Source organism: Talpa occidentalis, unplaced genomic scaffold (genome assembly GCF_014898055.3).
Source record: "Talpa occidentalis isolate TD23 unplaced genomic scaffold, MPIMG_talOcc4v2.1 talOcc4.13, whole genome shotgun sequence".
Classification (NCBI taxonomy): domain Eukaryota; kingdom Metazoa; phylum Chordata; class Mammalia; order Eulipotyphla; family Talpidae; genus Talpa; species Talpa occidentalis.
In genome coordinates this window covers 21,380,449-21,406,424 of record NW_023601322.1, presented here as the reverse complement: position 1 = coordinate 21,406,424, position 25,976 = coordinate 21,380,449, and the positions used below count along the sequence as shown (strand labels likewise).

General features: G+C 45.5%; 1 protein-coding gene across 1 annotated transcript in view; it reads left to right on the top strand.

Moving 5' to 3' along the window:
- SLC14A2 (solute carrier family 14 member 2) overlaps positions 1 to 25,976 on the top strand; it is a 57,076-nt gene that overhangs the window by 15,782 nt on the left and 15,318 nt on the right. The window contains exons 7-9 of the mRNA XM_037509709.1: positions 47 to 181; positions 8,783 to 8,832; positions 9,193 to 9,367. Coding sequence (XP_037365606.1) covers positions 47 to 181; positions 8,783 to 8,832; positions 9,193 to 9,367 — 360 coding nt within the window. The remainder of the gene's footprint in view (positions 1 to 46; positions 182 to 8,782; positions 8,833 to 9,192; positions 9,368 to 25,976) is intronic.

The following is a 25,976-nucleotide window of genomic DNA, read 5'->3' as shown; positions in this document are numbered from 1 at the left end:
TAATGTGACTTAGAACCAGCCAGAAATGCCTCACTTTGTCCCACAGCCCTGACGGTGGCCACACCCTTCGAGAACATCTACATGGGCCTCTGGAGCTACAACTGCGTCCTGTCCTGCATTGCCATTGGGGGCATGTTCTACGCCCTCACCTGGCAGACCCACCTTCTGGCTCTCGTCTGTGGTGGGTATTCCAAAAGGCTGACAACCAAGTCACCCTGCTACTCCTTCCCCTCCATGATTCAATCACCTTGTGACCTAGTTAGAACTGAGAGGCAGTGATAGAAGAACCTGTGGCCAGGTCCTAATGCTGGGGGAGTTCATGCTGGGGTCCTTATCAGCTGAGCCATGGCAGAGGCTGCTCTTGTCAAATGGAGGCACAAGCACTAGTACTTCTATTGTATTTACCCGGCATTGTGCGGTGTACAGATATTTCTGCACATGCTAGTGGCAGCACTTCTGCTCTCAGTAACTCTTCATTCAGCAGCATTTATAGAGCCATTTACTAAGCACCAAGGCCTACACTAGTCATGGAAGATACAGTGGTGACCACATCCTCATGAAGCAATAGTCTGGCAGATGAGAAATAATTACGTAAATAATTATTAAGACTGTAATGTCTAAAAGGATTGTTGGAAAATTCCAATGGGATCATACACCTGGGAGCTTTGAGGTCTCAGAAAAGCATTATGCAGGGCCTCCCCGGTGGCGCAGCGGTTGGGCCCTGGGTTGCGAAGCTGCCCGCTGCCTCTGCAGCGCCGGTTCGATCCCCGGCTGCTCCCCGGCCACCGGAGGAGGGTCCCACATGGCGCGCAGACCTCTCCTGCTGCCCGTTGCTCCCCTCAGCAGTGTACTTCGGTCCTTCTGCCTGCTCTGCTCCCCGCTCTGGCTCTGGTGAATTCTCTCACCCTCCCGTGCTTCTGACTGTACCCAGTGCTTGTATAAATAAATAAAATAAATCTTTAAAAAAAAAAAAAAAAGAAAAGCATTATGCAGCACTGTGGGAGCTTGGAGAAGGGACTGTCCACTAGACCTTACCAGAGTCACTCCCCAGCACCGCACTCCATGCTGCATTCTGAACTCACTTAGTCCTCCCAAGATCACTGCCAGACATGGGATGTCAGCCCCATTCTACAGGGGAGGAAATGAGCCTTGGAAGGGTTAATGAACTTGCCCTGGGACACAGATGTCAATGACAGAAGTGATGTCAGTGGCAGAAGTCTCTTCTTTGCACCAGCCTTCCTGTCCTGAGGTTACTTTCTCTGGAAACAACAGGACTTTCATAAGCAAAACTAGAGACAAAGGGAAGAATAGCATCCAAAAGATCTTTTATTTTTGTTTTTGTTTTGTTTTGTTTTGCACTATATGGAGACTGCAAATGACTTCCATGTCCCTGTATCCCCCTCAACAGCCAGCCTGAGAGTGGCTGCGGAGGCAGTGGGATCAGTAAATATTTGTCAAGTCAAAAAGTGCCAGATATTTTGAGGTTCAGAATATAACTGCCTTTAGCCAGCAGAGAATTGGCAGATTCCTGTGGCTGGGACCATCTGGGAAGGCTTCAGGGGAAGGCAGGAGCTTATCTCAATACTTTTGGTGTGGGATTTGGATAGGAAATGAGTGGAGAGAAGGTGTACTGGACAGAGAAACAGAAAGAGCAAAAAAAGCACAGATGCAGAAGGAGGTAGTCCAGAGGAACCAGAGGTATGGATGGCTCCCCTAACTGTCCAGCTGCTTGGCTCCTAGGGACTAGCTCAGGAACCCAGTCAGGGCCGACTCCAGTGGGACTCGGTACAGTTCCAGCAGCATCATGGCCACAGGGAGTCTTGGACGGGAGGTACCCTATTGGGAGTTCATATACTCTGACCACTTACCCTCCAGAAAGACAGACATCCAGCCAGGGCTAGACCATCCCCAAGGTCAGTGTGGACAAGCAAAAGGTGCTTGTTTTTTTTTTTTTTTTTTAATAATAAATTTTATTTTTATAATCCCCATACAATTGCAGCCCCCCCATTCTGACCCCAATCCCTCCCCTCCCACCCCCGCCCCCTAAAAGTGTCTCTGGTTCGTAGTTTTTTGTTGATTTTGATTTTCACTTTCTTATAGTTATTCGTTTTCCTGTTCCCTTATTTAAGTTTTCTAGATTCCTGCTATGAGTGAGACCATCCGGTATTTTTCTTTTTCTTTTTGGCTTATTTCGCTGAGCATGATCCCTTCCAGTGCCATCCATGTTGCTGCAAATTGCATGTGTTTATCTTTTTTGAATGCTGAGTAATATTCCATGGTATATATGGACCACATCTTCTTGATCCAGTCATCTATTTTTGGGCATTTGGGTTGTTTCCAAAGCTTAGCTATTGTAAACAGTGCTGCTATAAACATAGGGGTACAGGTGTTCTTTGGAATTGATGTTTCTGTGTCCTTTGGGTAAATACCTAGGAGTGGAATTGCTGGATCATATGGAAGCTCTATGTTTAGTAGGTCCAGAAATCTCCACACAGCTCTCCATAGTGGTTGGACCAGTTTGCACTCCCACCAACAGTGCAGAAGAGTTCCTTTTTCTCCACACCCTCGCCAACATTTGTTGTTGCTAGTTTTTTTAATATGTGCCATTCTCACTGGTGTAAGATGGTATCTCATGGTAGTTTTGATTTGCATTTCCCTGATGACAAGTGATGTTGAACATTTTTTCATATGCCTATTGGCCATTTGCATTTCCTCTTCAGAGAAGTTTCTTTTTAGCTCTTCTGCCCATTTTTTGACTGGATTCTTTTCTTTGTTGTTGTTAAGTCTCATCAGCTCTTTGCAGATTTTTGTGATCAGTCCTTTATCATTAGTGTTGGGTGCAAAAATGTTCTCCCAGTTGGTGGGGTTTCTCTTTGTTTTTGTTATTGTCTCTTTTCCTGTGCAGAAGCTCTTTAATTTGATGTAGTCCCAGCTGTTTATCTTCGCCTTCACTATCATTGCTTTGGGTGATGTGTCTGTAAAGATGTCTTTGATGTGCAAATCACGTAGTGTTTCGCCTATATTTCCTTCTATATATTTTATGGTTTCAGGTCTTATGTCTAGTTCTTTAATCCATTTTGAGTTGATTTTTGTGTATGGTGTGAGGTAGTGGTCAAGCTTCATTCTTTTGCATGTAGCGACCCAGTTTTCCCAGCACCATTTACTGAACAAACTTTCTTTGCTCCAATGCATAGTCTTTGCTCCTTTGTCAAAGATTAGTTGACCATAAATCTGTGGGTTTATTTCTGGATTTTCTATTCGATTCCATTGGTCTGTATGTCTGTTCTTGTTCCAATACCATGCAGTTTTGATGATTATGGCTTTGTAGTAGAGTTTGAAGTCTGGGAGTGTGATGCCTCCATTCCCTTCTTTTTTTTTTAGGAGAGCTTTGGCTATTCGGGGTTTTTTGTGATTCCATATGAATTTCATCAATAATTGTTCTATTTCTTTGAAGAATGACATTGAAATTTTGATTGGAATAGCATTGAATCTGTATATTGCTTTTGGAAGGATGGCCATTTTAATAATGTTTATTCTTCCAATCCATGAGCAGGGGATGTCTTTCCATTTCTTTGTGTCTTCTTCTATTTCTTTTAACAGTGTTTTATAGTTTTCTTTGTATAGGTCCTTTACCTCTTTTGTTAGATTTATTCCCAAATATTTGATTTTTTTTGTTTCAATAAAAAAAGGGATGGTTTTTTTGATTTCTTCTTCTTCAGATTTATTGATTGTGTATAGGAAGGCTACTGACTTTTGCGTGTTGATTTTGTATCCTGCCACTTTACTGAACTGATTGATGAGTTGAATTAGTTTTTCTGTGGACTTTTTGGGGTTCTCTATGTATATTATCATATCATCTGCAAATAGTGATAGTTTGACTTCTTCTTTTCCTATTTGGATTCCTTGGATGTCTTTCTCTTGTCTTATTGCTCTGGCTAGGACTTCCAGTATTATATTGAAAAGCAGTGGTGAGAGTGGACATCCTTGTCTTGTTCCAGATCTTAATGGAATTGCTTTCAGCTTTTCACCATTGAGAATGATACTGGCTGTTGGCTTGTCATAGATGGCCTTTATGATGTTGAGGTATGTTCCTTGTATCCCAAGAATTTCAAGGGCTTTTATCATGAATGGGTGTTGCACTTTGTCGAAAGCTTTCTCAGCATCTATTGATATTATCATATGGTTTTTATATTTCTTTTTGTTGATGTGTTGGATAACGTTGATTGATTTTCGGATGTTAAACCATCCTTGTGTCCCTGGAATGAATCCTACTTGGTCGTGGTGAATTATCTTATGGATGCATTGTTGGATTCTGATAGCTAAAATTTTATTGAGGATTTTTGCATCAGTGTTCATTAGGGAGATTGGCCTGTAGTTTTCCTTTTTTGTGTTGTCCTTGTTTGGTTTTGGTATTAGTGTAATGTTGGCTTCATAGAACGTGTTTGGTATTGTCCCTTCCTTCTCAATTTTTTGGAAGAGTTTGTGAAGGATAGGCACTAATTCATCTCTGAATGTTTGGTAGAATTCATTTGTAAATCCATCAGGTCCCGGGCTTTTGTTTTTGGGGAGGTTTTTGATTACCATTTCAATTTCGCTGCTTGTAATTGGTCTGTTTAGGTGTTCTATTTCTTCTTTATCTAGCTTTGGGTGATTGTAGAGTTGTAGGAATTTGTCCATCTCCTCTAGATTGTTAAACTTGTTTCCATATAACTGTTCATAGTAGTTACTGATTATTCTTTTGATTTCTGCTGTGTCTGTTGTGATTTCTCCTCTTTCATTGATGATCCTGTTTATTTGTGCTTTCTCCCTTTTTTCCTTTGTGAGCCTGGCTAGGGGTTTGTCTATTTTATTGATTTTTTCAAAGAACCAGCTCTTGGTTTCATTGATCTTTTGGATTGTTTTTTTAGTTTCAATTTCATTTATTTCTGCTTTTGTTTTTATTATTTCTTTTCTTCTACTGGTTTTGGGGTTTTTTTGTTGTTCTTTTTCTAGATCTTTGAGCTTCGAGATTAGGTTGTTTCTTTGAGTTCTTTCTTGTTTCTTGATGTGAGCTTCTATTGCTATATATTTTCCTCTTATTACTGCTTTTGCTGCATCCCATACATTTAGGATATTGGTGTCCTCCTTGTCGTTCAATTCAAAGAATTTTTTAATTTCTTCTTTGATCTCCTCATTAGTCCAGTGGTCTTCCAGTAGTGTGGTTTTTAATCTCCATGAGGTAGGAAAGTTCCTTGCCTTCTTTTTATGGTTTATTTCTAGTTTGATGCCTTCATGGTCAGAAAAGATGGTTGATATGATTTCAATCTTGGTGTATCTGTTGATGTTTGTCTTGTGCCCCAGTATGTGATCGATCCTGGAGAATGATCCGTGTGCGCTTGAGAAAAATGTGTACTCCGTTTTTTTGGGGTTTAGTGTTCTATAGATGTCTGTTAAGCCCAATTGCTCTAGGTCCTTATTTAGAGCTTTGGTTTCTTTACTTATTTTTTGTCTTGTTGATCTATCCATTGTTGATAGTGGTGTGTTGAAGTCTCCCACTACGTATGTGTTTTCTCTGATGTCTGTTTTCAGAGAGGATAACAGTTGTCTGATATATTTTGGTGCTCCTTCGTTTGGTGAGTATATGTTAATGAGTGTTATTTCTTCTTGAAGTATTGTCCCCTTGATCATAATGTAGTGACCATTGGGGTCTCTTTTTATCTTTTTGAGTTTGAAATCTGTTTTATCTGATATAAGTATAGCTGTTCCTGCTTTCTTTTTTGGTCCATTTGCTTGTAGGATTGTTTTCCATCCTTTAACTTTGAGCCTATTTTTATCTTTTGTAGCTAAATGTGTTTCCTGGAGACAGTAAAAGGTTGGGTTTTGTTTCTTAATCCAGGCTGCAACTCTGTGTCTTTTTATTGAAGAGTTTAGTCCATTTACATTTAGAGTTAATATTGATATGTTAGCATCTGTATTTGCCATTGTGTTTGTCTTTCCTTTGATTTTATTTATTTATTCTTTTAATAACTTTTTTTTTTTTGGCCTTCTTTCATTGTTATTCGTCCCTCTGAGGTTCTGGCTTTAGGACTCCTTGTAGTATTTTTTGGAGTGGGGGTTTAGTTGCAATGAAATTCCGGAGTTTCTGTTTGTCTGGGAAGGTCCATATTCTTTCTTCAAAGAGAAAGGAGAGCTTTGCGGGATAGAGAATTCTTGGTTGGCATCTGTTTTCTTGGAGTCTGTTGACTATGTCCCTCCATTCTCTCCTTGCCCGTAGTGTTTCTTCGGAGAAGTCTGATGTCAGCCTGATTGGCTTTCCTTTGAATGTTATCTGTTTCTTCCCTCTTGCCAGCTTCATTATTTTTTCCTTGTCCTGGATTCTTGGGAGCTTTACTATTATGTGTCTTGCTGTATTTTTCCTTTCGTCGTGGAAGTTTGGTGTTCTTCTTGCTTCTTGTATATCAATTTTCAGCTCCTTCTTCACATTTGGGAAGTTCTCTTCAATTATCTCTTTGAATATTTTCTCTGTTCCTACATCTCTCTCCTCTCCTTCTGGTATTCCTATAACTCTTATATTTCCTTTCCTCATGGAGTCAGATAGTTCCCGAAGTCTTTCTTCGTTCTTTTTCCTTCATACTTCTCTTTCCTTTTCTGTTTTGGTTCTTTTTATTTCTGTGTCTTCAAGATTACTTATTCGTTCTTCCATTTCATCTATTCTGCTTTCATTGCTTTTCCCAGAATTCTTTAGTTCTTCCATTAATTCTTTGATCTCCTGCATTTCTTTTACTTCCCTCTTTAGGGACTCAATTTCATTCTTCTGACCATTGTTTTCCCTCTCTAGGGACTCAATTGCATTCTTCTGATCGTTGATTATTTTTCCCTTATCATTGTTTTCCTTTATGACTTCTGTCAGTTTTTTAATCACGGCAATTTTAAATTCTCTTTCTGGAAGGCTCAGAAGTTCTTCCAAGTTACTGTCGTTGCAATCTGGGGGCTGCTTTTCTTTTTGTGGTGTGCTTTTTCCCTGGGGAGTTGCTAGGTTGTGTGTGGTTCTTCTCCTCCCTACTGTCTGTTTTCTAATTTGCCGTATGCGTTGGGACACTGTGTTGTTGGGACTGGCCGGCATCTTGGGTGAGCTCCTCTGCTCTCCTCTGGTTCCTCCAGGAGTCATCTGTCAGTTTCAAGCAGTCTTTACTGGAGAAAGGTCCCTGTTCTAAAATGCCGATGTGGGGACACACTCCCCTGTGCACCTGGTCTGCCCCGGCGGTGGGTTCCTGTTCCCCCTCTGGGCTTGGACTGCAGGCCAGAGGGTGTCTGGCGTGGGCGAACTTCCCCCGCTCACCTCTGGCTCCTGAGGAAGCCTTCTGCAGGTAGTCTTTACTGAAGAAATGTCCCTGTTCTAAGATGGTAATGTGGGACACACTCCCTGTGCGTCCGGTCTCAGGCACACTCTTCTGCGCGCCTGGTCTGCCCCGGCTGTGGGTGCTCGCTCCCCCTGTGGGCTCAGACTACTGGTCGGAAGGGGCCCGGCGTGGGCTAACTCCCCAGCTGGCCACTGGCTCCTCTAGGCGCCTCTGCTGGCTTCAAGTCGCTAGGTGGCGCCAGAGATCTCTCCTGGAGCCCTTGGGGAGCTGATTTTCCACCCCGTGGGACAGGGAATAGAGCGGGAATGGTAGGGTAAACCTCAACGGCTTTGGGGTGCTGTGTCTGCCTTGTGCCCCACCATCGTGGGGAACCCACGCCCCTAGTTTCGTGCCCCGGGTGTCAGTTCCAAAGCCCTCAGTTCCAGGACTCAGGCTGTAGCCCAGTTCAGTGGCGCGGGAATGGCGCCTTTTGAATCCCGCTCCCGTGCCTGGGCGCCTGGGCCTGCTCACTCAGTGAGGGCCTCCGCGCGTCTCCCCTCGAGCCTAGGTCGCAGGCGCAGGGACCTGGGCAGTTGCGGTCTGGATCCGCGTTTGCTTTTCAACTGCACTGCTTTTCCGCGCGCGATCCCGATTCCGATCCGCCCTTGGTTTTCCAGCGCGCCGCTGTTCCGCGCAATCCTGTCCGCGCTCCGCGCCTGCTTTTCCAGCGCACCGCCTTTCCGTGCAAGCTTACCGGGCGGCCCGGGGCTGTGTGCTGGTGCTGGTCTCCTCCCCGGGGGCGGGGCCTCTCTTCAATGGTGCCCGGAGCCGTTCGCTCACCTCCTCAGCTCCCGTTCACGGGGTGTGGTGGCTGCAATAGTTCCTTTCCACTCACAGTCCCGCTTGCTGCGTCGTTTCTTCTTGTGGGTCGTTTTGGTTTGTTGTTTTCCTCCTCTCTGCCGGTCGGAGAGTGCCGCCTCTGTGGGCGGGGGAGGGGAGCAGGGTTCTGCGCTTCCCTCCCTTCTAGTCCTCTTTTATGGCCACTTTCTTCTTCTTCGGGTAGTTTGCTGGCGTCACCCGTTTATCTTCCGTGTCCCAGTTCTCACTGGGACCTGCCGCTTTTCCTCCCTATTAACTTTTTTTAATGGGAGATCTTACTCGCAGCGTCTCCTCGCCGCCATGTTGCTCCGCCCCCCTCAAAAGGTGCTTGTTGACCTCTGACTCTAGGCAAGGTTACCTTGGAAGTGGAGAAGGAAATGAGGAGTTTAAATGGATATGTGTCCCTCAGAGAAGACACAGTCTTATGGGAGATGGGCTGCACCCACAAAGATGACAAAGGATGCCAGGCAGACATGCCAGATGTCGGGGTACTAGAGGCCATGGAGACAGTGTGGGACCCTGTCTTGGGGTGGGCTGGAGGGAATCTGGGAGGCTGATTCTCAATCATCCTTGTTCCCCCACAGCCCTATTCTGTGCATACATGGGAGCCGCCCTCTCCAACATAATGTCAGTGGTAAGTTGGATTCTCCTCAACTCTACCCAAAAGTACCCTTCCCCTGCCAGACATCAGGCTCCTTGGAGTTTGATGGACACATCCTGAGTGGGTGAGGGTGGCTACTGCTCCACACAAAGCCCATGCCAAGGTTTCTCCAGGGTTTGTCCAGAAAGCCCTGCCCGCTACATCCTCATGCCTGGTTAAAGGATTCTGATTGTGCCCAAAGGTACCAGCACCTCAAATTCCATGATCACTACTCTGACGTCATAAATCCAGAAAACAGTGCCATCCCTGGGGAGGATCTTCTTCCTCAAACCCTGCCACATCCTTCTTCCCGGGGTTCCTGAATCATTTTCAGCCCAGGGCTTGTATGTCCAGGTCGGTGTGCCACCAGGAACCTGGCCCTTCTGCCTCTCTACTCTCATCTTCCTGCTCCTGACGACCAACAACCCTGCCATCTACAAGCTCCCACTCAGCAAAATCACCTACCCAGAGGCCAACCGTGTCTACTACCTGACGGTGAAAAGCGGTGAAGAGGAGAAGTCCCCCAGCGGTGACTAGCCACGCTCCCGGCAGAAGAGCGCTTAGCCCGGCCCTGGCGTCTGTCCCCTGGGGTCTCAATTCTGGGTCAATCCACTGCAGCGTTCACCTTCCTCGCTTCTGCTTGCACCAAACGCCTGTAACTACCCTTCCCTGTTGCTGATTTTCTCTTTCTGCTCAAACTATCCATGGGGCAACATCAGAGAAGTCTGGTGATGAGCATGCTGGAGAGAGCAGGGAGGCATGTGTTTTAAATGTCATTGACTTAAAACAAGCACATTTATATTTAGTCTTTCGGGAAGGTGATTAAGAAATGATCTTCTTGGCATGTTTAACTAAGCTGGAGATGCTGAGCTTGCTCGGCAGACACAAAGTGGGTGGAAATTCGGGAGACACGTGAAGGAACTGCAGGTGCCGCAGCGCACAGAGCCAGCGGCCGAGGTGCTGGAGGCTTTACAGAAACAGGAGGAATTTCACACTGATGGTTTCAAAGTCAAAGTAGGGACAGGGTTTAGGGTGCTGACATTCTCTGAATGGGGAATTTGAATATTCGGTGGTCAAGGTAAGGGCAAGACAACATTCCATAGCAGGAAGGAATTAATGATTTCGAATCCTAGATAGGACTATTATTATGAAGGATAAGCACTTCTCAGCGTAGGTCAAGCTGTAACTTTAAGCAGAGATTTCAGTTGCTGAAAGTAACTGAGCTCAGTATGTGAAAAGCTGGGGAAATTTATTTCATTTTCCTTTTTGCTTGTGGGTGTTAGAGGTTTCAGGAGGTCTGTGATACTTAGCACAAATGGGTAGCCCTGAACATAGAAAAACTCACTGTTATCCATGAATTTCATCATCTGGCTTCCCAATTATAGTCATTAACTTGCATTCAATCATTGTGTATCGATTTATATAGATCAGGTCTGGCAAGTTTTTTCTGGAAAGCATAAAATAGTAAATATTTTTGCCTCTGGAAGCCATAGTCTTTTATATGTACTGAATTCTGTCATTGTAGCAAAGAACAGCCTTAGACACATGTAAATGAATGAGCCTGGTCGTGTTCCAGTAAGACTTTAACAGCCAGCCAGCTAGATTTGGCCGACAAGCCACAGTTTGCCTGTCCCTTATATAGATGATCAATACAATAGCAAGCCAAACGGGTGATTGACATGATAATAGGGTTTTGTGACCGGAAACAGGACTATCTACTCTGAGACTCCTTCAGCGATTGGACAAACCTAGTGATGTGCCCTAGGGGGTTAGTTATAAACCAGTTATAAACCAGTTATTAACCTTTCACAGAAATGTCTGGGGTCCACTCCTAGACTCACCTGCCTCTCATTCACCCTTTCACTCTGTTGCCCTGTCTGCCAGCATGGAAGTAAGAGAAACTAAGAGACTTGGGTACAAGAGTTTCTAGCTCACAGGGAGATGCATAGAATCTCAGGACTGGAAGGATTCAGGGGATGTGTTCCTGCCATCTATGATTCAGAAACCCCTCCAGATGGAGGATGGGGCTTCCTATCCCTGCAAAGTTTCAGAAGGCCTTCAATTCCCCAGAATGGAGAGGAGACCCCCAAGGTATTCTAACAATAGACAACACAACCAGAAACCCTATCCATTCATTCATTGTGGGCTAATTGCCCTAAGAAAGCCCCTCGCCTCTCCTCTCAGCCCTTGAGCATCTCCATCCAAAGAATCAGATCTGCTGTGTTTTGCCAATTCCCTAGCTTTGGTTAATTTTATTCCACGTATGAGCAAAACCTTTGAATCATTATCTCTCACTTTCTGACTTACAGCAGCATAATCTTAGATTGTGGAAAATATGGAGGTTACCAGAGGGGGCGGGCAGAGAGGGTGAGAGGAGTGGGCAGAGGTGGCGAAGGTATACGGTGGTGGCACTAGAACATTGGTGGTAGGTGGGTTGAGATGTACATACATTGAGGTGTGCAGCTGCACTCCCAAATTACAGTGTTGTACACCAGTGGTAAATCAATAACATTTGATTTGAAAATAATAATAGCAATGAAGAATCTTGGGCAGACATTTCAAAAAGCACACGAGGAATCAGGTTTGAATGAAAATTATTTGGATATGAAAAAGCCTTACACTCAGTTGGACCAGATTATCTTCCCCTTCCTTCTCTTCCCACCCGCTTCATGGTTTGCCATTTATAGGTACCACTTTGGCCACAGGTATCTGTATTTTTTTTCTCCTAAGTTCCCACTTTAGCCCTTACAGAAATGAAAAGCTAACTCTATTACAATCTGCCAGGCTTGCTTGAAGAAAAACAGATAAAGGCTAAGAAAAAAAGGAAAAGAGTATTTTCAGTGAATCTGGAAAAACCACAGTGCCCCCAGCAACTCTCTAATGCACTGTGATGGAGATGCCAGATACATAGATGGGGATAGAAAAACAATCCTCTACTAGTTTGATTTAAGAAAGAACTGCCTAGGTGAAGTTAGTCACTGAATTAGCTTGCCAAGAGAAGTCACGCAAGAGTGATGAAGTTTTTAAAAAACGTCTTTGGGCTAAGAGGCAGAAAATCAATGATATTTCCCAAATGTGGTCAAATGAACTCTCCCAGAGGCAGAACAAACCTCTAAGCCAAGGCTGGAGAACAGATGTTGTGTCTCCCGTGGACAGATGTGCAAATCCCCACCTTCTATGCGAGTCTGCCCAGCACAGGTCACCTGCCCACAGGCGTGCACAGATGTCCAGATGTCCTCTGACCCGGCCCAAATAGTCTTATGGAATGAGAGAGCCCCCTGGGGTGGCTTTGTCCTGCCCTCCCCAGATCTTGCTCATCTCAGTGACCCACTCAATGAGTAGGGGCAAGAGGCCTAAACTTACAGGTTTTCACCACCAACCTGGGGTTACATGGGAATGGGCCACAGGGAGTGAAGAAGAGCATCAGGTCACACCTCCCTGCTGTTTTTCCTGTTACCCCAGACTAGCTGCAGCCCCTCTCCAGTGTACAAATGCTAGCAGAACATAAGCATTTATGGCTGGACATAGAGAAGCAGCCATTAAGGAGCAGGGGTGTGGCGGGGTGGGGGGCAGGGGACTCCAGAGGAGGCATTGCCTTTGGCTCTTCCCATCACACCCTCCCTCCACGTCCCCACTGGACCTCCCCAGGTCTTTTCTCCTGTCCCTCTGATCTCACAACTTCCTCTCTATTCATCTTCTTTCCTACAACATGGAAGAGTTCCACTGTCAGGGAGAAAGAATTTGTCCTGCTGCATTTCTTAATGCTCAATCTTGAATCATCTTTCTAACCTCTATGATAATTGATACAGTCAAGTTTTCTGCTTCTTAATCAAACTAGAATTTGCTAGAAAATAAACTGTTTTCTTTAGCTGCAAAACTGTATAGCCATACTGTTCCTCATAATGCCCTCATACAGTCATCTCTCTTCTATACCTGTGGTTTTGCCCACTTTCTCATTTCTGATCTTACCTAATTTTGCTCTCTTCCCCTTAATCAGGTTTGTGAGGGGTTCATCTATCTTATTGACTTTTTTAAAGAAGCAGCTTGGAATTTATTTGTCCTTTCTATTGTTTGGGTTTATCTTCTATTCTATTGATTTATTTTGCCTGTTTTCTCATGGTTTATATAACAATTTTCTTTTTCTCTGAATGTTTAAAAATTATATGAAGTTCTTTCCTTTTAGATCTTTCTCCTTTAACAGCAAAGATATTTAAGGATATTAATATTCTCCTCAGTACAGCTCCAGCTATGTCTTGTAGGTTTTGGAATAAAATACTTTCATTAGTTTTTAAATAGCTTGTAATTTTAGTTTTCATTTCTCCTTGATCTAGGGATTATTTAAGAATGTGTTTCTTAAATTCTAGCCTTTGGGATCTTTAATATTCTTACACTCTCTATATCTACTTTTGTTGGATTATGAGCAGAGAATATAACTAGCAAAATTTCTATTTTAATATTTTATGAATTTTTCTTTGTAGCCAAGAACTTGATTGATTTTGAACACATAAAATGTAAATTATTTTATTTGAAGGAATGCATATTAAATTGATCTACTAAGTTCATCATTTAATTCTTCTACGTGCATATTTATTTTTTGCCTATGGGGGTCTTACTTCTGAAAAGGAGTTATTAAAAGTCAATTTTAAATGTATAACTTTACTAAATTCTGCATTGCTTAAACAGTCTTATGTCTAGCTGCTACATTGTTTGACACCCACTAACTATAGCTATCATTGATTCTTCATAAATTCTGTCTTTACTGTTACAGACTACTCATTTTATCCTCTTTAGTGCTTTTATCATCATTCCAACTTATCTGACTTGAATGTTGCCACACCTACTTTCTAGTATTTTCTTATTCCATTGTCTTACCTATTATCATTTCCTCTTAACTTTCTTTTAAATCTACTACTTTCCCAACAATCATTATCAAAAGTACATTTCTCTACTATATATAAAAGTAAGATGCCAAATGGTTTACCCTGAAAAGATACTACATTTCTGGAATGTTCCTTCCCCACCACAAGGGACTAAAACCTTAATAATATTTCATCATTCTGCTCTCCATTGCCCCCATCCTCAAAACATTTTTCCTTCTCTAGTATGTTCCACCCCTAGATTTTTCTGAGATGGCTTATCTTCTTAATTTTTTCCCTTGCAATATGCCTCTTCCTTTTGCAAGAATCCTTACTTAACCCCTATAGCACACATTCTCAGTAATTCTTTCATTGTGCACCTGAACTTGATCCTTTACATGGAACCTGTTTCTTATCATCACTGTTTCCTCTATTCTTCACCTTCTATTTTGTGATCTTTATCCTGACTCATTTATTATTTGTTTAGTACTCTTTGTGTATTTTCTTCTAACAAAATATGAGAGATAATAAGTAAAGTATTCTCTGAGGTTTGCATGCCCATAAGCTCCTTTGCCTGACAAGTGAATGGCATTTGGCCAGGGGTAAGCTCCCTGGGCTGCAGCCTTCTCCCTCATTTCTCATAGGTGTTTTCCCTTCATTTTCTGGCTTCCATGAGAACTCTGATGCCAATCTCATTCTTTTTCCTTGTACATAACTTATTCCTTCTTTCTAGAAGTCGTGAGTTTTTCCCTTTCTCTTTGGAGTTCAGGAATGTTATGAAGTTAAGCCTCGGTGTCTTTTCTCATCAATCCTGACTTTCAATCTGCAAGTTCAAGTCTTTCTTCAGCTCAGTGACTTTTCTTCAAACAATTGTTTGATTATTACTTTTCTTCCATTTCTCCCTCTTCCTCCCTCTGGAATACCCATTATCCATATGTTAGGCCTCCACAATTTTTACTCTCAATAGCTTTTGTCCTTCATAATCATTACCATTTTTATGTGAGCTCTGCCTTGATCTTCCAGACCATGTATTGATACCCCAACAGTAACCTTTCTTTCCTTCAATTCAACAGATAAGTATTTTGCTTCAAAAATCATGTGTTTAGTTTCAAAATTTCCTTGGGATGGGGGCCAAAATTGAATCTCAGTGTGTTTACATTATTCTTCCGTTTTTGTCTACCTCCTCGAGTTCCAGAAATCAGATACAGATTTTTGTAACTTCTGGCTCCAAATTTCTGCCTATTCCCCTTCTTCTGTGACTAATGGGCCTCTTGTGTTGCTTACCCAGGGCCATTTTCCAGCTTTCATGAGCTGAGCCCCTAGAAACTTGGCCCTGCAGCCTGACCTCATCCACTCATTCATCCAGAAGACGTTATGTGAAAAACTATTAATACGTTACTTAGGTTTCCACTTGACAACAAACCAGGGAAGAATCAGATCAGTTTCTGCCTTCAAGGAATTCATTTAATGGGGATTTTACTGGCCAGGTGAGTAGTCTCACTGAAAGTGAAGATAGACCTCAGGCTTCCTGTGGCATAGTAGTTCACAGCACCTGTTTCATTATTTGAGTGAATTTTCCATTTGAGTTGGTCTTCTGTTGTCCAGGAAAAGTATCAAGCACTGATTTGAAGAGTTCCAGAAAAATTCCTGTGCTGCTTCTCCTCTTGTCCTCTATCTTGCCATTACCTGCTCTCTAAACATTCCCAGCATCCCTTTAGTTTAAGGCTTTAAACCTGTTAAAATGTAAACAGTCCTGGGTAGATAACACAGTAAGCATGAGCAGCCATTTGCATCTTAGGTTGATGGAGCCACTTCTGAGAATAGGTTGAATGAAAAAGAGAGAATACAAGGAAAAACAATGGGCAGCATAGTTTGAGAAGGCCTTTGGCAAGGGAGGGTATGCTGAGTTGAAGCCAAGCTGAGTGAACAAGGTCTGGCGCACCCTTGTCTCCTTGGCTTGGAGAAGAAAAGAAAGGAAGGGGGCTTGCCTGACTGCAGTATGGGTAACACATATAAGTCTACTTTACTCTACTGATTTCAGAGCATACAACAAGTCATGGGTGATAAGCAGGTGGACTTTTGATCAATGGAGTGGGGTGCTTAACAATGGAATTTGCCCACGAGATGCTTGCTCTGTGGAACCCTGAGTTCTGTGCTCTGTGCAAGAGCAGGGGCTAGAGACCTATTGGGGATGATTATGTTGGGTGAGGGTACACCAGACCACTGGTCATGGGGGAACACATGACTACTGCCACCTTTCTTTTCCAACTCCAAGATTTTCTATATGGCCCTGAGTTTCTCTGGAGGATGAAAGGGGAGGTATCACTGAGGTGGGAAATAGGTAAGAGCATGGAGATGAAATGTATTAAAAATATACCATTGTTGCCTTACAGCTTTTCCTAGAGTTTGTCCAGTTAGCCATTGAGTCAGGTTACCAAAATGCTCAACGTGTTTGCTCGTGTATATGCAAACTGAGGAGATAACGTCACTCAACTGTGCCCTGTTCTTAACCTTCTCCTCCCACCACTCTTCCCCTGTCATGTCTCCCCTCTCCCTTCTAAGATCTGTCCATTGAGAAACTCAATTTTCTTTTTTTTTTAAGATTTATTTTTTATTTATACAATAGCTGGGGTACAGGCCAGAGGCACGGGAGGGTGAGAGGATTCACCAGAGACAGTGGGGAGCAGAGCAGGCAGATGGACTGAAAGCACTGCTAAGGGGAGCAGTGGGCGAGACAGATGAGGTCTGCTGCGCCATGTGGGAATCTCCCAGGCCGGCCAGGAATCGAACCCGTGCTGCAGAGGCTGCAGGCAGCTTCACAGCACTGTGCTCAACCCACTGCGCCACCGGGGAGGCCCTGAGAATCTCAATTTTCATGGCCTGCATTTGTGGTTCCAGTAAACCCATGTGCCCCAATTTCTTTGTGCTTCCTGTATGAGTCAGAGCTTTGTTTCCTGGGGTCCAAATGGTTGTGAGAGACTGGGGATAACTATAATCTAAAGCTAGGCAGGACTGGCAGTTTCTGTGTGGGTGATTTCTTGTCAATAAACCACAGTCTCATTGGGCAAATTTAAAGGCATTCACTTTTTTACATGATATTTTTCGAGTTGGCTGGCTTTTTCTGTCTCTTGTCATTTGGAGAAGATCGAAAATTCCATAGGTCCTGTCCCTAGTGAAACCAGAACTGCAACAGCCCAAGGAAGGTGGGGGAGGGAGATTGCTTTCTTCCTAACCTCCATGAATGGATGAACTGAAGTCCCTCCTGTGGCTGCAAGGGTGGCTGGGACAGAAAGAAGTAAAGGGAGTCCCTAAGGAGAGCTCCTGGCTCAGCTTGCGTATGCCATGTGAACTTCGGTTTTTTTTCCCCTCAAAGGTCATGCCCTTCCCAAGCTTAGCCCCAGAGGTCAGTGCAGTGCTTCTCCCTCTGTGAGGCTGGAAATGAAGAGCTAGAGGGAGGCATGAAGAAGTTAGTACTGAGAAGAATTGTGATAGTCCAAGCCTTCAAGGAAAGAGTCTGTCGACACAGAACTTTCAGGAGCCTTCGGTATTCAGGCTGCAATCCTAGGTAGGACCTCTCTGGGACAAGATTCCATCTTGGCTTATACTCTCCAAGATGGCACTTGATTCCCCTGCCCCTAGTCATGTATGTGTGTGTGTATGTGTGTGTGAGAGAGAGAGAGAGATACAACACTTCTAAGCACCACAGTTCCCTCTGGTCCATGGAAGGCAGTCCACTTCCTGGATGACTCCTCATTGGCAATGAGGTCTCTTCAGGTTGGTTGCATGTTGTTCATGCTGGCTCTCCTTATTTCCTCAAGTGTGGATGGACCTTAGAAGACTGGCGTGTGCACACCACCTGAAGTTCAGCATCCCTCAGGGGAGGCCAGAGCAAGAAAGCAAGGATGAGCCTCCAGGGCTGAGCCAGTAAACCAGCCAGCTGGAGAATGAGGAGACATGTCATCAGCAGACAGCCATGGGGCCTGAACCAAGGGAAGGGTCATGAGCAGGGAACTGACCTGGCCTCAGCTCACCACCTCTCCCTGGAATGCGGTGCTCACCAGTTTCCTCCCTCCCTTTGTTTACTTTCTCCCCTCAGAAGGCCCTCCGTGATCAGGACCCCTTGGTGGCAGTTCCAAAACACCTGGCACAGTGGGAAGGGGGCCTTTGGCGTCAGGTGGAACTAATTCCCTCAGTGTGAGGCTTTGTTTCTGAACCTGGGTAGGCTCACATCCCATCACTGAGTATGTGTGTGTGCATGTGTGCGTGCATGTGCGTGTATATGCGTGTGTGTGTGTGTGTGTGTGTGTGTGTGTGTGTGTGTGTGTAGGGGGACAACAGGGAGCATACAAATGCAGAGAGACAGGTGGGGAGGGTTGAAGCTTGACCCATTATACCCACAGAGCCAAACAAAACACATTTGGATTGGGCCTCCTCCCCAAATTCCTTCCCTCCAGACCCCAAGGCCTCATGGGAGGACTGGCTTCCTAATATATAGAACCCCAGCGGCCTTCTGGAGACCAGGTTTGGGCATCACTTTCTTGCTCTGAGAGGATGCCATTGTGAGCCCTGAAGGCCCTGGTGAGCAGAAATCAGCGGGGGGAGTCTGAAAATTTCCACAAAAGCGGAAAGATAGCATCTAGTGTTAGGCTCTACAGAAATTTCCATTGAGGCACTGATGTCACTGCTGCTCCCCAACCTGTGCCTTCTCTGGGAATTAAGAGGGTTACTGAGGTTGGAAAGCAAATTGGCCCCCTGAGGAGACAATTCTTAGACAATTGCTTAAAAGGCAAATACTACATTGGGTCTTCTAATGAGACTGGTAACTGGGAGGTAATGCCCAAGTGAAGACTGGGCAGCTACTGCAAGGCAGTCCCAGCTCTGCCCCTTTAAAGGAAACCGACCTGTTCAAACCAGGTAGGGGAACCATGGCAGCCTGTGTTCCTTGGGGAGCTTGGGAAGGAGTCTACAGAAAGCAAGCCACAGAAAGAAACTTTGATTCTCCCTTCTCCTCGTGGTCCCTTTCCTCACCCAGAGGCCATGCAGTGGGCATAGGTTTGGAGAAGGCAAAGTGAACTTATGGAAAGTCAGCAAAAGGTCAGGCTGGAAGGCTGCAGGAAGTGAAGGCGTTCCGGCCTAAGGAGAAGTCCAGTGCCCGGAGCTGAGGACCAGAGTCACGGCCCAACTGGAAGAAGCTTCTTTCCAGATCTCATTGGTCTAGACTCCTCCAGCCCCCTGCAGGAGCTCAAAAGGAGCCAGGTAAGAGGTTCTGAGGGACAGAAATGAACCAGGTAGGCCTTCTAGCCAACAGGGTCATCTGATTTTTCAAAGGAGAGGAAAAAAAAAAAAAGAAAAATGCTCATCTGTCTCTGTTCCTTTCTTCTGGTGTGCAGGGGGGCCAGTCCTGGGAGGGGACCTTACTAAGACTCCAGAGAGAGTTTAGGTTTGGAGGCTCTAGCTGGAAGAACTCTTTCATAGCGATAATTCACACCCCTGATTATAGATGAGGAAACCATGGCTTGTCCAGAGACCTGGCCAGGGATCAAAGAGCCTGGACAAAAACCCAGGTGTCCTGACTCACAGCCCTCACTCTTTCTGCTCACCTGGTTATGGTCCCAGGCTAACCCATCAACCCCAAAACCCTTTAGCACCCTAACTGCCTGCTAGTAATGAGCCTTCACATTATTAGTCCTCTTTCCACCACACTGTAACTCACTAGGTTTCTCAGGTCAGCACCAAGTTGAGTTGAGCCATGGGATGCTGAAGAGGTGGATTTGAACACCTTCTTTCAGGACTCATTACAGCCAAATCCAGGGTGAAGGCACCTGGACCAGGCATCTTGACCTCTCTCCTCAGGTCCCAGACTTGCCATCAGAACCAGACCACCTCATATCCAGACAGCTTACCATCCCAGCTTAACAACTTGTCTCCTTTCTGCCTCTCTCCTAAATAGCCCTCTTAGATTACAATAGATATATTCTGTGTAGCTACAGTAAGAGGATGTTTCTGGAAGATGATAATCATGTCATAAGGAACAGCATTCCAGGATGCTCAAGTTATCTGATGAGAGAATAGACAATCTTGTAAGGTAGGTGGCACCAAAGGACTTGACCTTGGTGGACTTGCTGGGGAAAGGGTGTATTATGAGGTTTGGAAATATACATGGCCAGGAAGTATACATGCCTATTATCAATACCCTGGTCTTAATATATGCTTTCTCTCAAATGTCTGCAGATCCCCACCTTCTTTTAGGGTTAGAATGGAGGGAAGTAAGTTTACTCTCAAATGTTGTTGGTATTAGTGTTCTGAACCATTGTGTTAAGAAAGATTCTGTGGATGTATTGGAACTTATTGGAAAAAGAATGCTGTGATCAATTAGCTGTTTGCCATAGATGATTGGGTGAAGGAGTGGCAGGGAAGAGGATGAGGGGAAAAGGAGTATGGAGATGTTGCCACAAGAGAAGTAGCTAGTATACAGTGTTCCAGAACTTTCTTTGGTCTTTCAGTAGGTGTCACAAATGTAATATACAATTGGGTGCTTGGGGGTTATTTTTGGAAGGCAGCTATGCTCACCACTATACCAACGCATCTTAGGGGGGTTATTTTTGGAGAGGAGAGGTTGGTACATTTTGTTTGGGATGTGGAATAATTTGTAATATTTAAGAATAAGAAAGTCACAAATCCATTGGTATCATTTGGGAAATCTTCAACTGTGACACCTACATTGCAGGAGTAAAGAAGAAAAGCCTGTTTCTGTAACTGCTGTGTGACCTCAGATAGGCCTCTTCTCTCTGGACCTCAGTTTCCTTCAGCCAATGCCTAGACTCAAAGGTCACTTGGTTATCAAGGATTTGGAATTCTCCGTGGTTTCATTGGATTGGAAGTATTTACTGAGCTCTTTTCATATACATTGTAATTGTCAATATAAAAATCCAAGGTGGCCCCTCCTTCACAAGATGTAGGCTGGGTACCTTCTGCAAATGCAAAGGGAATTCAAAATGGAGTGATCCATGTGGCCGAATAAGCCAAGCAGGACTTCATGGAGGAAGTAGAACATAAACCAGACCTTGAGTAGTGGATAGGAGTTATTCAAAAAGAGGAAGAAAGCACAGATGGCCAGTGATGAGGTCAGAGACCAAAGCAGGATGTGTGTTGGGAAGAGGAAAGGTGCAATGAGCCACATTGTAGAACATGTGCAAAGCCTGGAAGGGGAGCTTGAGCTGGCACACTTGGCAGTAGGGAGCCATGTATATTGTCGAACAAGTGAGTGGCCAATAGTCTAGCAGTTGAAGCACAGAATGGATTGAAAGGGGAAAGATCAAAATCAGAGAGATGACAAAATAGACATGCAACTATGAGGCTGTGGGCTGGGATGAGAACGGGGGAGAAAATGAGCAAAGTCATTGCAGTGGGAGTTCGGTGAGAGGTGACCCCAGCTACAGATGGGCTGCTTCGACTCTTGCAGTCTATTTAACCTCATCTGTGAGTTATCATGAGACATCCTGATGATAAATGAGACATCAACTCATCAAAGCTTATTAATATCTTCTCCATGGAGCAAGCCAAAGACAAAAACTAAGCAAAACAGAACAAAATCCAGGTGAGTTCATTGGCCAGCAAGTGAGCTGTGGGGGAAGAGGCAAGATTAAATGCTATGAGGATTTATCTCAGGGTCATAGTGACTCACATCTTGGCATTTTAAAAGATTGATTTAATTAAAAAGTTGGGACATCCAACTACTGACCCCCAAGTTCCCATGGACCCAGCCCCCACCTTTACACCGTCCAGTTCTCACACAACCTGCCCCCGGTCCAGCTATATTGGGAAACCTCAGAATGACTTCTGGGTTTTTCTTAAATCTCTGAAGAAAAGGGAGCCACAGGGTAAAGAGAAATGGATTCTAGAATACCTAACTAGGCCATTATATTCAAAAACAGAGTTGAATTGACAGACCAAAAATAAATCCCTAGTAGGAAGTACTTTTTAGGGAAATAAATCTTAGACTAGAAGGCAAGAGACAGAATAGACCTATGTGATATTCACTCCTGCCTTTGCCAATAGCTGTGTGGCCTCCGGTCAATGACTACATTTCTCTACACCTAGTTTCCCCAACTGTTAAATGAGAGGGCTAGACTCGATAATCTCAAAACCCTTTTTGAATTCTAACAGCCGTTGCCTTTGATCGCCTATAGAATGATGTTTGAAAAGATTGGCTAAACACAACTTCCCAGAAAAAGATACCAAATCTCTCTCTCTCTCTCTCTCTCTCTCTCTCTCTCTCTCTCTCTCTCTCTCTCTCTCTCACACACACACACACACACACACACACACAAACATTCACAGACTAGTGCTAAAAATTACAAGTCATACTGCAAGCTCAGCTTCCTCATAAGGAAACATGTGCCCAAATTGGGGCCAGAGTCATGGGGAACTGGATGTAGGAAAAATTCAGATCACATATATGATGTATCACTTTAAAAAATTCATTCGGACATAGTAGCTAGCACGATGCCTTGCAATGTGTGGGGGTGTCATGAACACCTGGAGGAATAAGAGACCCAGGGAACTGGGAGGGTGACAAATGGGCCTTGATGGTAGGTCCCAGATGCTCCCTGGGTGGCTATTGCTGGTGAGGTGTGGAAGCGTCTCCACCTGCCAGAGCCAGCAAAGCTATTCAAAACCTGGGAGCAACAACCAGCAACAAGTGTGCGGGAATGGACCTGTTTTGAGTACAGGCTGATATTTTCCCCTCTTCTGAGCAATGTCAGAATTGGTTTGGATTTGTTTTATTCCCCTCTAAGAAACCGCAATGAGCACCAACACTGGATCTGACAGGTGGCCTCTTCTACAAATTCTTTTTACCCCTGATATGTGAACGGTCAGCATGTTCTGTCTGTTCGATGTCAGCAGAGGCTTGAGTACTACAGGATACAACTCTAGAAAGTGTTTCTGAACAAATCAGGATGTTCCACAGCTGTGCCGTCTCTGAGTCAAGGTGGGGAAGGCTTTGCTGGAGTCTGGGCTGTTAAAACACAGATGGTAGCAATCCTCAAAGGCAGGGGCTGTGCCCCCGAAATGGTCCTGGAGGCCACCCGGCCCCGTGTGGAGCTCTATGACTTGGGGTTCTGAATAAGGATTGTTATAGAAGGAGGTGGGGGGCTCCTTCATGGGGGTGGGGGGTATGCTGAGGAGTTGTGAGGTTCCCCCACAGGCTTCAGGACAGAGCTGCCCCCTCCCTGTGAGCCACAGCACAGGTAGCAACACTCCAAGCAGCCAGGTGGGGTGCTCACTGCACCTGGGCACACAGTATCATGTGAGGCAGGCAAATGAGTCAGAAAGAACCAAAAAGAGTAAGTTACTGTGAACAACATTGGTCTGGGGATTCAGGAAACCCAGCTCACCTCTGAGACACCACACAGAACCAACCTGTACTGTCTTGACAACCAAAACAAATCCCTTCAAGAAAGATCTCATCTTCAGTGACTGCCTTTCTTCCCTGTCACTCACTGAGCTCACCCAGCCACTCCTGCAGGATTGCTGGGTTCCCGGCCAACCATTTTATTGTGAACTATAAATGTCCCTTCTTTTATCCAAGCAACACTGGAAATAATCAGCGCTTACCCTGCAACTTCCAAAACCCAATTCAGCTGTTGCCCTTGTTAACCTATGAAAGACCTCACCTTTATTTCAATATTTATCAAGCATTTAACACTGACAATGAGATATATTATTTTTTAAAATGCTGCATAGCCTGAAAGAGCCAATGATTGTTCATCATGCCGCTCAGAAATCTTAAGACATAATAGAATGAGCCCTTATTGATTGGCTCAAAAAGCACTTCCAAGCTCCCACAGTCTACCAGGCTCCTGCCGGCAGGTGCTGGGGTGCCCAGGGGACTCAGTATAACCCTGACAGTCTGGGACCCCACCATCCTATGCAGGTAACAGACAAAATGGATCACTGATGCCTGGAAAGCTAAGAGTCAATGCAGGCAGGTGTACAGTGCCAGGCATGTGCAGAAATAAGGAGCCACCTGCCTTGAGCACAGGGACTCGTGCCATCGAGGGAAGTGACTTCCCGAGGGCTTCTGCCATCTGAGCAGGGCAAAAGTATTTTCCAGGGCATTTTGCCAGCATGTTCTCATGCTTATAACATGGGAAATAAATAGGAGGTTTCCCTCCAAAAGATCTCTCTTCCTCCTGCAGCTGGGGTTGGAGAGGTCCAACCCACGAGTTCTATTTCTTTCTGGAGCTGTGCGACTATGGGGCACTGTCCACAAGATGGGCAGCTTGCAGCACTGTGCAGAAATCAGTGCCGAGGTTCTCAGCCGGTCAGCTGCTGGGCTTTTTTTTTTTTGTTCTTCCTTTCTTTCCCCCTCTATTACACCAATGGAACATTTATTTCTAGAACTTTCAGTAGATGTGTTCACGATACTCTTGAAATTGCTGTTATCTGTTGTGGGCGTCCTAAGATTCCATCCCAGAGAGGGCGCGCACGGCGGCCACCTGAGCTAAAGTGCTTGCACGGCTCTTTCCCTCCAGTCTTCGCTGTAGGGCTGTTCCCACTCTCACTCCCAGCTCTGACCAGTGCGTCCCGGGGGCTCCTGCCCTCCCTGGGGTCTGCAGCCAGCACTCCCGTATCACGTGAGACCCAGAACCAACACAGGGCTTGATGGCACCTCCCCAACTCAGCTGAAGCAGGACAGAGCAAGGGAAAGAAAGGTGCTTTGTGGTTTTAGTTCTTGAGGCTGGGATGCCAACTCTGGGAATGCGTAGTCCTGCGTGGAGACCCTGCCCCACTTTCCTGGGCCCTGAGCAGGAGCTGATCTGAGGTGCACAACATGAAGGACCGGGGCTTGGGAAGGATCCCCGCAGCCACGCTGAGAGCAGCAGATGGGGGGTCAGGAGATGGGGGTCGACCCTGGCTTTGCCGTGACCCAGGAGCTGGGTGACGTGGGCAAGTTGATTTCTCCAGGCCTGGAGGCAGACAGGGCTCTTGTAGCCCTGCGCAGCTCAGCCTCTGATGCGGTCACAACATTACTCCAGCCTGGGGCAGCCGGCGCCTGCAGCTGAGGGAGGGAGAGAACAGACCCGCGGACGGGCTTTCCAGTTGTCTGTCCGGTGATAGAATGGGCCCTCCTCGGCCTCATCCCCTGGTCTGTCCGGTCATAGAATGGGCCCTCCTCGGCCTCATCCCCTGGTCTGTCCGGTCATAGAATGGGCCCTCCTCGGCCTCATCCCCGGCACAAGCACAGTCTGCAGAGGTGCCCCGGGGCAGGCTAACTTGCCAGGTGTCTCTGAAGCTCAGGGCCTAGCGGGCAGCTCCAGACTTGGCCATTCAGGCTCTACCCGGACCCGCAAGCAGGAGGCTGGCTCGGGAGCATCTTCCCCACCCTGAGGTGAAGGGAAGGGAACTGGTGGGACGTGTGACCTGGTACACAAAACCCCTTGGCTCCTTGTTCCACCCTGGGAGAGAACAGTGCCCACCCAGCAGCTTCAGGGTGCCCTTGAAAGGGCCAAGGGAGTTGGCTGAGAAGTGTGTCATGTGCAGCAGTGTGGGTGCTCCACTTTTCAACAGCCACGCTCCACATGGGTGCTCTGGGGCCCCACTGGAACATTAAAATGCAGGCCTCAGGGGCTACCAAATGCCCCGATTCACCCCTAGGAGCATGCATCTTAGAAGCCGGAGACAGTTCTCGGTCCACACTGCACAATTCGTCCCAAGAGATGGGAGCATTCTGCTTTGCTGGGATTGGTCGTGTTTCATGGTGCTGCAGAGAATTTCTGGAAGCAAATCACAGATTCAGGACTCACCCCCACCCGCCTCTAGACCAGAACTTGCAAACTTTAATGTGCCCAGAAATCACCTAGGAAATCCTGGTGAAGTACAGATGCTGACTCCGTCAATCAGGGTGGAACCTGAGAATCTGCATTTCTAGTCAGCATCCAGATGGTGCCGATGCTGCTGGTCTGGGGACCACACTTTGAGTAGCAAGAACCTGGATTTGTCTTCTCAGTCCAAGCTGCACAATAGCGCCATTCTTTGAATGTTATGGGCATTAAAAACTTTAAGTTTTAAAGTTGCTCTAGGGTTGGGCTCAGGCATTTTGTCGAAGTGCCTGAGTGAGGCTCGTGTGCATCAGTGCCAAAGGCCCCACACACACTCCCTGCCACAGGTGGAGACCCAGGCGCTGGCTGAAGAAAAAAGTGGACAGGCAGCTCTTCCACTGTCCAGGCCAGTCCAGGCCAGGGCTGTGGGTCTTAGAGTAGCTGAAGAAAGAAGGCC